At 36.8% G+C, this 11429-nt stretch overlaps 1 protein-coding gene across 1 annotated transcript; it reads left to right on the top strand.

Moving 5' to 3' along the window:
* The first annotated feature begins 4460 nt into the window (after positions 1-4460).
* On the top strand, positions 4461-10637 carry LOC123877575. The gene is made up of 4 exons (XM_045924392.1): positions 4461-4613; positions 7295-7374; positions 9261-9460; positions 10331-10637. Exons 1-4 carry the CDS (start codon positions 4504-4506, stop codon positions 10460-10462), a joined length of 522 nt encoding a protein of 173 aa, XP_045780348.1. The 5' UTR covers positions 4461-4503; the 3' UTR covers positions 10463-10637.
* Positions 10638-11429: the final 792 nt, after the last annotated feature.

The following is an 11429-nucleotide window of genomic DNA, read 5'->3' as shown; positions in this document are numbered from 1 at the left end:
ACTTATAAATAAATGATAATTTCACGTGCAGTCAATGCCTCAACAGCGGTGAAAAATAGAATTTAGGAACTTAACCAGAAGAAATATGGAAAATTTCGTCTTATCTTAATCAAATTTAGTACTATTATAAATTGTTAATACTCTGTTTACGCGTTCATTTTACAACACTTTGAATTTAAAACTCACATTTCTATTTACAAACACTTACTGTTTTCTTTTGGTTCAAATTAATTTCTTACTAATGTTTCTCTTCTTTTTCAGCTCTTATATTTTTAAGTATACTCAAATTATTCAAATAATCATCAAGTTTGATAATGGGATTATTTTCAAATATGACGACGTCAGTATTATCTCAAGATCAAAACCATATCACCTATTACGGATATCAAAATTAAAACTGGAAATTATTCATATCCCAGCAATGAATAAAGATCATGAGAAGAATGAAGGAAATTTTGTTGATTAATTATAAATGTGATATATAGTGCAAATAAAAAAAAATATGATGACTTACTATCATGTTACTTATTATGTGTGTGTCTAAAAAACTGGTCGGAAAAAGCATTGTCAAGAGGCATAGTATTCTCTGCTAACTTATCTTTGACTTTGTCCGACATTGTGTAGATCCCGCCAACTACTTTGATAATTAATTAAAATTCTTTCCATTTCATCCATCCACACTAGTATCCTTATCCATACTAGTATTATAAATGAAAAGTTAGTACATAGCACTATCCGATATCATATGCTACCCATGCAGTCGTTTGTAGGCATCTTTGTAGGTAATATATTATGTAATCTTTCATCAAGAACAGCGCATAGGTAGCATATGCAAAAACGGAGGATTTAAAATTCTTTCCATTTCATCCATCCACACTAGCATCCCTATCCATACTAGTATTATAAATGGAAAGTGTGTCTGTCAGTCTTGCGGTCTGTTACCTTTTCATGGCCCATCCGCTTAACTAATTTTGATCAAAGGTACAGCGACATCTTGCATCCTGGAGAGTCTTTAGCTACGCCCATTCAAAAATCAGGTCGATCCATTGCTCCATTGTAAGTTGCGACGTGATTGAAGGACAAACCAATAAACCAACAAACAAACACACTATCGCATTTAAAATATGGGTAGTGATGGGTACTAATGGAATCCTACTTATATAAGCATATTTATCTAAGGTTTCATATATACGCTGTCCGGTATAAATAGAAAGTAAGGCATCGGCAGGTTCATTGTCACGACCTTGAATGTTGCTTCATCGTCATAGCGACAGGCTCAGTTCACATTAAACATATAATAACCGGTCAGGTGCGAGTCGGACTGGCAAATTGTAAAAGGTTCGCCAACAAATAAAAACCGGCCAAGTGCGAGTCAGACTCGCGCATTGTGGGTTCCGTACTCGGGTATTTTTTCCGACATTTTGCACAATACTCGTAAATCAAAAACTACATATTATTCGTAAAAATAAATTTCTTTCATATGATACCCCACTTGGTATAGTTATCTTACTTTGAAAATTGAATCACGTTTTAATTTTTTTCTGTGATGTCCTACCTAATCACAAATTCAAGGTTTTCGGATTTATTCCTTTACTTGTGCTATTAGACCTACCTACCTGCCTTTCATGATTCTAGGTCTGCCAAATTTCATGATCCTAGGTCAGCGGGAAGTACCCTATAGGTTTTCTTGACAGACATGACGGACGGACGGACAGACAGACAGACAAAAAGGGTTCCGTTTTTCCTTGTTTACGGAACCCTAAAAATGTTTATCTATCCATCTTTGTTGTTATAGCCGGTTGAAACATTCACATTGAAATTTCAATTTTCACTTTCTGTAAAAATTTCAAACAGAAGAATGTATGTGCACGGACGGACAGCGGAGGCTGTAATAGGGTCCCGTACTGCATACTACACATACATACATACATACATACATACTAAATACTGCATACTGCATACATTATAAGTATATTTTTCAAATATTACCTGAAAAGTATTTTTGAAAAACTCCTTGTCGTCATATTGTTGCGCCATGTAATCGTCGCTTAACATTATTGGAGAAAGTTTGTTTGTCCTTGGCCTATCTACGCAACAAAAGACAAGTAGTAGTTTAGTTTGGGAATATTTCTGATGCTACTTTCTCTATATTACAATAAACTATATGATGCCCGCGGCTTCAACCGTGTTTCAACAATGTAGTTTTAAAATTACAGGGGCTCAAAGATTTGTATGTGAATTTTTAAGACCGCGTAACTTTGAAACCGAATATTTTAACGGAAATCTGGAAAACCCCAGGCATAGATATTAGTTCCTGGAACGTTTCTACAAAATTCCATTGAGTATGATTGGTTAGTATTCCAATGAGAGACGAACTACGTTTGTATGGAGCGAGTGACGGAGAGACCCCTCTTTCCGGAATAAAAATAGCCTATGTCGGTCCCCGGGATGATTGACATGATTTTTGTTTTACTTCCATCATTATCGTCATCATAATCAACGCATCACCGCGACCGGCCCACTACTGACCAGGATCTCGTCTTAGAAGAGAAGAGGTTAGCAATAGTCCACACGCTGGCCTAGTGCGGATTGGTAGACTTAAGAATAAGAATAAGAAGTGTTTATTTGCTAGAATATGGTATAATATACAAGTACATTGGTCTTAAATATTATGTGGAACCGCATATTCTGCCAAGCATGGCGTGCAAAATTAACACACACACCTTTGCGAATATTATGAAAAACTATCAGGCATGCAGGTTTGCTCACAATGTTTTCTTTCACTGTCCGAAAAGATAGAGGTGCGTGCCCGGGATCGAACAGTTAGGCCACCGTTTTAACCACTAGGCTATCACTCCTATTGGATAGAAAAATTGTATTCATTTCATAACAATACAAAACAGAAACTTGAACAAGATAGAGTTGAAAGCAAAAACCCAACTGCGATCGTCTTAATAAACGCTGAAATATTATGGTAAAATTGTTTTTCTGTCGCTTGGTATATTTTAATGTTGTAGTACATTTATATTTATAAACTTACAATTTTCTCCTCTTTCATTTGAAACCCCACTCGATACAATAGCAAAAAAAATTTTGGAGACCCCACATTTTTCATGTAACATCCGTTAGGTCAATTTTTTCGTATAAAATGTAGCCTATGTCACCCAGACATAGGCTATATTTTATATGACTCATTCATCAAAATCGGCCCAGTAGTTTAGGCGCTACGGTGGAACACACAGAATCTGAACATACACACATCCATACATACACACCTTCCTTTAGGCTTCGCCGCAGTCGAGTAAAACGTACAAGAATGTAGTATGTAATAGCGTGAAATGTTATGAAAGATATACTGATTCTGTTTTGCATTGACAATAATCGAAGGAGCACGCAAAGTTCAGTCTACACTTAATGTATACTTAATGTATATACAGTTAAGGTTCAAAATATAAAATATCAAACGCAATATAAGATTGTTAGAGCTGCAGTTGTCACGCCTTGCATTGTAGTCATTGTACGATGCTCGTACGCATCTCATGTATGAATGAACGTTTAACCTCTATACTGCGATTGCACAGTTTTGATATTCAAAATCATTTAAGGATATAATTTTGCTCATCCTACCTACCAACTGCAAATTATTTTAGCTTACAGTTAAAAATCCTTAGTGGCATATTGATATTTTTTCCAATTATTTGATAATAATACCTAATAAATAAATAAATATACTTACTTTTATAAATAATCAATTATTAATAATCATTAATTTACGAATGAGTATACTTACGCCGTCTACCGATCTGTACTTAGCCAGCGTTGTGGACTATGCCTTAAGTCGTTCTCAATCTGGAAGGAGAGCCCGGTTCAGCAGTGGACCGACGATGGATGTTGATGATACTTAAGCTAGTAAAATTATTCTACGAATTATCAAATCTATAAAAAATCTGGTAATTGAGAATTTTAGAACAGTTGATTTGAAGTAAAGTTGGCAATAACTGTTCAAATATAATTCATAATTTGTTTTTAGTCATCTTAAAACCATTTCTTGCATCATGAGAAATGCAAGTTTCACTGAAATAAAATATTTCAACTTTTACCGTACACTATTATGAAAATATCAAAAACTTAATTTCCTAAAACCAATTAAAAGTTTTTAATCAATATAATTTATAACTTTGCTCATTTATATTATTTTATTGGAATCACCTACAGAATTACACATAATCATATGATGATTTACACTATATACCTAAGTCACAGGCGCTAAATACATATAATAATACTCTATTTATATCATTTACCACCTCAATACATAAATCCTTGAGCCTCACAAATCATCTCCAACCGTCAAGTATCAAGACGTTTTATAGCACTCATCTTCAGACGTTACAAAATACCACCTATATAAAAGCGTTCTATCCCGAACGCATCTTACTTGATCCCAAACCACCGATCTGAAAGGATCTAATTTTAAATTTCGAACTATCTTTTTTTTCGAAAATGAAAGTGCTTTGTGCGTTCCTGGTTATCGCGGTGGTGGTTTGCATAGCAGCCGCTGGACCTCTCGATGATAACAAAATCGAGATCTTCTCTGGGGTTGCTATTGAAAAGTGAGTCTGTTTTCTTTCTAAGTTATAAGTCGGTTCATTTTTCTCAGACATATCTAAGGTAGGTAATTGCGAATATTATTATGATTAGTTTACAAGTGTAAATTAAAAATTTATAACACCCCCGACGATCCAAAGTATTTGAGTTTTCCAAAACATCATTTTCAAATAAATAATTATGTATTTAGGCAACGTCCATCTTGACAGCTTGACATTTGTCTATTGACATAATATTATGAACCTAACGGTTATCTAACCTTCTTTTCTACAAGAAAACTAGAAAAGAGCTGATAACTCTTAAACGGCTGAACCGATTTTTTTAGATTATAGCTAAGAACACTCTCGATCAAGCCACATTTCAAACAAAAAAAACTAAATTAAAATTGGTTCATTCGTTTAGGCGCTACAATGCCACAGACAGATACACAGATACACAGATACACACGTCAAACTTATAACACCCCTCTTTTTGGGTCGGGGGTTAAAAATGTTTCAGAGGTAATAGGTGTATTAATTTATTACTGTATTCTATGTATTAATACTGTATGTATTATCTGTATCAAAATGAGTTAAAGATTTACCCACCTTAGTCTTTACTTTTGGTATACTATTACTAACAATAATTACTTCTTTAATTATTATAATAATAACTACTTACAAAGCTAACCATGTAATACCTTATGTTTTTTTAGATTAAAACGTTTTTCAGTACAAATACTGATAATTCTAGCTCTACTAATCTCTACTTCTAACAAAAAAAAAAACTAAATTAAAATCGGTTCATTAGTTTAGGCGCTACGATGCCACAGACAGATACACACATACAGTTAATAAGCTATTATACACTAAAGAGATTATTTTCTGCTTGACCTATCAACCTCTTGCTTGAAACACTGGCACTAAACTAGATTGATGGAGCTCTCGGTTTGATCCTCAATACCTGGGGGTGACGTGAAATCAAAGATTTAATATCAATATAATATTTTTTTATTGAAAATATTACAATAAAACTTAAAGCTAGCCTTATCTAATGACTATACAAATCATGCCCGCGTGGTGCCAAGAATAATGGCTGCATTTTCCGCATTGTCCGCGCTGGACAGCCAGGCTGATCCGTTGCGCAAAAAATGAGCCAGCCCTTCTGTCACCCGATGAGGCTATTAAACGCGGTGAAATGTCTCGTAAATTTTGGCCCATGACCCCAGGGTCTCCACGGCAAACGGAACAAAAATGTAACTCTCGATAAGAGAGGCATACTCGCGCCGCTGGCCGTTTTCAGCCATTTCTGCTGCGGCTCCCGGTCTTGATGCTGTCTCCCTGATATGACAAAGTGTCAACGCACGTTGCGTACCACATCAGCACCCGTCCCCGTTTCCAGGGAACCAGCGTCAATCCATCAGGTCTCTTGCCATCCCAACCAGCTTTATGGGTGCAGGAACGTCTATGGTAGCAAGAGCCCTTTTGATCGTATCGTTAAGAGAGCCATGCCTAAAAAGCCTACCAGCGCTCCTTTGGTATATAATATTTAACAAGTGTAAATTAAAAATTTATAACACCCCCGACAAGTGAAGGTTACAGTAACTAGAAAAAAGCTGATAACTTTCAAACGGCTGAACCAATTTTCTTGGATGATAGCTAAGAACACTCTCGATCAAGCCACCTTTCAAACAAAAAAAAACTAAATTAAAATCGGTTCATTCGTTTAGGCGCTACGATGCCACAGACAGATACACAGATACACAGATACACACGTCAAACTTATTACACCCCTCTTTTTGGGTCGGGGGTTAAAAATATGGCCGGCAACACATCGGCGGTTCCTCTGTTACAGCAAGTGTTCATGGGTGGCGGTAATCACTTAACATCAGGTGACCAGTTCAATAGCTATCGTGCATTGTGACACTGGGACTAGAAACTTGACATTTTGTATGTGGCTTTGCTCTATAAGGTAACCCATAGTAAGACACCTACGGGACATGTAAGACTTTCATGCTCTGACGCGTTTTGGAGAAAACTACACAACAATGGTCCCGTCACACTGGATTGCTCTAAAGGGTGACAGTAATTGTACTTAGAGCATTCCTACAAACATGCCTTTGTGCTGTGGAATTCCACTGACATTATCCATACTTAATATTATAAATGCGAAAGTGTGTCCGTCTGTATGTATCTATGCTACCTTTTCACGGCCCAACAGTTTAACCGATTCTGACGAAATTCGGTACAGGGTTAGCTTACATCCCGGGGACGGATATAGGTTTCATACCGGAAAGTTCCCACGGGATTCCCAAAAACCCATCCGCTTAACCGATTTGTATAAAAATTTAGTACCGAGGTAGCTTGTGTCTCTGTAATTGACATAGGCAACTTTTTATCTCTGGTCTGGTATAACTGGTCAATCCTCTACTTGTCAGTGAAAATCCTGTCAAAATCGGTTTAGCCGTTCCGAAGATAAGCTCGTTCAAACAGACAGGCAGACAGACAGACAGACAGGTGTGATTCAGTTATGGTATCGTTCAAATATCCATATGAGCTTAATATGAGGTAGTTATTTCGAAATTTCAGACGGACACTCCAATTTTATTTATTAGTATACATTTTAAAAAGAAAAGTCATGGTTCTCCATTTGAAAAATATGTTTCGTTACAATATTTACCGAGGTTTTTTTTTATTTTTTGTTACAGAGATGCGTCAGGGGAAGAAAAACTAAAAGTGAACTTTGAACCTGGCGAACTGAAAGAAGCTGCAAGGACGTTTGAAGAAGGTAACTAATTCTTGTTCTAGTGCCATCTGTTATCGGAAGTTGGTAATCAATTTTGTTCACCGCTGCCCTAGACAGTGACCTTATACTCATATTGGACCACTGGCGAAGTTTGATTTAGGGGGTAATCTCTGGAATTACTGAACCGATTTTGAAAATTCTTTCACCAGTAGAAAGCTACATTATTCTTCAGTAACAGAGGCTATTTTATTTTCAAAAATTTAAGTGACCCTTACAAAAATTGTAATAAGCTACCAGTGTAAAGCCGGGCGCGTCGCTAGTATTATATAAAACACAAAAAATGTTTTTGTTTCCGTCATAGACTTTGAAACCATCCAATCGAGGTGCCCTAAACCGGTTTCATTAGAAAGGCAATAATGCGAAGATGGTTTTAGAGGTTTTTCGAGTTTTTTTAGCGTAGTAGCACAGTAGTGATATTAGTGATTATTATGAGAATACAATAATTTCGAATTTTCAAGCCACTAACGTGTGGTAGCCACGCGAGATGCATTGAACGTAGAATGAAAGCGCATAAAGTTCGATGTCCTCTTACATTGCGTTGCATCATACATGACACTGTTATCACTGCTGTTACGTAGCGCGCAATGGGTCAAGGCTACCCACGTGTTTCGAGTTATTATAGTTCTTTCTTTTAGCACTCTTTGCCTTGAAAATTAACTATGGTGCGGCTATGATTATTATTTTATCTTTTACTAGGGGATGCCCGCGGCTTCGCGCGCGTGGATTTCGATTTATTTAAACCCTGTAGGAACTTTATGATTTTCCGGGATAAAAAGTAGCCTATGTCCTGGATGTATCCCAAGTCTGAAATATTAAAATTGGTTTAGCGGTTGGGCTGTGATAACGTAGCAGACAGACAGATAGACACACTTTCGCATTTATAATATTAAGTATGGATTTTGATTTCCAACAGATTACATCCAAATATAAAAATCAAAAGGTGACTTGATTAACTGACCGACTGAACTTTTAACGCACAGCTCAAATTAACATAGAGCAATTTGGCCAGCAGATAGATATCATGACATCCGCTAAGTTTGAAAAATCACATAACGTATAGAACGGTATAACTAACTTCTCACCGTGGATAAAGTAGATACAGACTGAGATCAGAGTGAACTAAAATGATACAATTACAACTGTCATTAACCCATTACGTGAGATAAGTAAGACAAAACGAAACAATGCAACAAATTAGATAATTAATTAGAATCGTTTCACATGTTGCGTGGTGAAAAAGAAACTATAAATAATTATTCTAAATATGATATCTTTGGTGACTATGTTCGATTAATTCATACACGAATACAATTGTATATTACTTGGAAATTGTAGTTACTTATTTGGTTTTAGAAAGCAGAATCGTTCAATTACACGACATATTACAAATGTCAGCTATTTTGTATAGATGACTGATTTCTGGCCATGATAAATTCATTGAGGCGCGTTTAGCCGTAAAACATTAGGTATTTAATTATATTTAGGGTCTTCCTTTAAAATGTAAGCTGTCAGGAATTTGAGAAAACGCCGCCACATAATTTTGACTAGGTACCTACTTATTGACTTTAGAGTTTTAGAGGTCATGACAAAATTAAAATTCTCATAAATAATCTAATTATGACTATCAAAATGGAAACAAAAAAAAAATCGTATAGTTTTCAGAATGCCTTTCCCACCTAAAAGAACCATCAACAAACTCGGCGGTTACTCTTTATTTATTACTAAGATATTCTAGTGTGATAGAATTGTGCCTGTATCTGTGTTTAAGATTTCAGGAGGTTCACTCTTTGGCCATGAGTTCCATTTACAAGACCACATCACTACTGTAAAAATTGTTAAAAGATACTAGATAGTCTGTCAAATTTCAGCACGGGGTAAAATCAAGAAATACGCACCGCTCCTTGCTGGTATCGGAGTGAAGGTGGTGGCAGTGGTCGGTCTGCTGTTCGGTGCTCTCACACTCCTGGTCACCAAGGCTCTGGTGGTGGCCAAGCTCGCATTCCTCGCGGCAACCGCTTTGGGAGTGCACAAGTACTTCAGTGGAGAAGGTTTCAACAGTATAAGCAAGGTATGATAATCATCATCATCATCAGTTTGCATCCACTGCTGGACATAGGTATTTCCGAGAACGGGCCACTATCTCATACTCTCTCTGCCTTCCTCATCCAGCATCTGACCGTCATCTTCTAGAAATCGTCCCACTATATTAACAAGGTGAAGGTTTCAACAGCAAGGTGTGATGTGAATGCTCATCATCATCATCATTTTGCATCTACTGCTGGACATAAGTCTATTCGAGAACAGACCGCAGTAGATATGTATGTAGGTTTGCATTTATGTGTGTTCCACCGTAGCGCCTAAACTACTGGGTCGATTTTGATGAATGAGGTGTCAATCGATTCGTTTATGCTCCAGGTGATGTAGCCTACATTTTATACGAAAAAAAATTGATCCAAAAAATGGGGTCTCTAAACATTTTTTTTTTGCTATTGAGTGATATTAAATGAAACAGGAAAAAATTCTGGGTTCATAGCACAATATTAAGATACGCTGAGCGACAGAATATCCATTTTACTATATTTATCGCTATCTATCGACAGTTCGCGGGTAGTAGTCGGGTGTTAGGGCTGTTTAATTTTATCTTGTATTTTGACAAAATGTAAAGAGATAGACTTGCTACTTTTTGAGTTCCCACGGGATTTTTGCCAACCTAAATTAACTATTGTAGTATAAACTTATTGTAGTATTAACATCGTGAGGAAACCTGCATGCCTGAGAGTTTTCCATGTTCAAAGGTGTGTGAAGTCTGCCAATCCGCATTGGGCCAGCGTGGCAGACTATGACCTAAACCCTTCACATTCTGAGAGGAGACCCGTACTCAGTAGTGGGGCGGAAATGGGTTGATCATAATGATAAACCTATGTTTTCTTTTCGCCAGAATTCCGCATTCCCAACGGCACCCCAGCAGTGGACATCCCCGTCCGCACAAGCAGCTTCCTACCCCTACGCGAGATCAGTAAATGCACAGGATGCGAACGATCTAGCCTATAAAGCACAAATACCTTCGTAAATGCTAGTGTCAGTGTTTTTAGGTTACTCTAACATGTAGGCGAATTGAACCGACTTCAAAGCTACAGAAGGAACGTGGCTTGCGAAATGTCTTTCGGACGTCCGAACGCTCAAGGTTACATTTGCAACTTACGTCCGAAAGTTTGCACAGTTCATTGTACTATGTATTATCCAGATACTAATAAATAAATAAAAGTTAATTCAGCTCAACAAAATCACAAAAAAAATACAATTCATACAATTTATCAACTAAACATAAAACTAGAAAATACTAAGTTCAATATTGTGTCTGTGAGCTATACAGCCGCGTCCATCAGCCGCGTACGTCAGCCGCGTCCTATTTGTTTCCGACTTCGATGACTGTGCCTATCAGCCGCGGCTTACGGACGCGTCCCATAATTCTGTGAATATTTTAACTCACTACCTATTACGGTTTATGAGTTACAGCCCGCAGATAAACAGACGGGCAGATGGACGGACAGACAGACGGATGGACAGATGGACGGATAGCGGTTGCTTAGTAATAGGGTTCCGTAGGCAAGCGTTGGGAACCTTACAAAATGATGAATATCAACTTGGGCGCTTCTGATTTTCCTCTGGCAGAAGCTTTAATTTATATTTTTAAAGAAAATCGCAATAATCCTAAAGAGACAAAATATAAAAAAGTCGAACTCATTATCTTGCACAAAATATAAAGATAATTTTGAATGTAGTCAAATTTTGAAGTCGGTTTTATTTTAACAATTTTAAGCGAGGTTTGTGCAGAACAACTATGAGATTTTTGTAGTGTGTAGAATTAGAAGTTTTGATGTAGGCCATAATAAAATTACGATAACTGTCGATTTTGAAACGAGCAATGCTTGATAATGTGAATACTTTTATTTTACAAGCATTAAGCGAAAATAATGCAAGAAACATACTTTGGTCGGTGTGAAAATGGCACAAGAATTTCCAGTGATCTTTGATAC

This window comes from Maniola jurtina, chromosome 24, assembly GCF_905333055.1.
Source record: "Maniola jurtina chromosome 24, ilManJurt1.1, whole genome shotgun sequence".
Taxonomy (NCBI): domain Eukaryota; kingdom Metazoa; phylum Arthropoda; class Insecta; order Lepidoptera; family Nymphalidae; genus Maniola; species Maniola jurtina.
The sequence above is the reverse complement of the archived record's forward strand: the minus strand, read 5'-3'. Positions and strand labels throughout refer to the sequence as shown.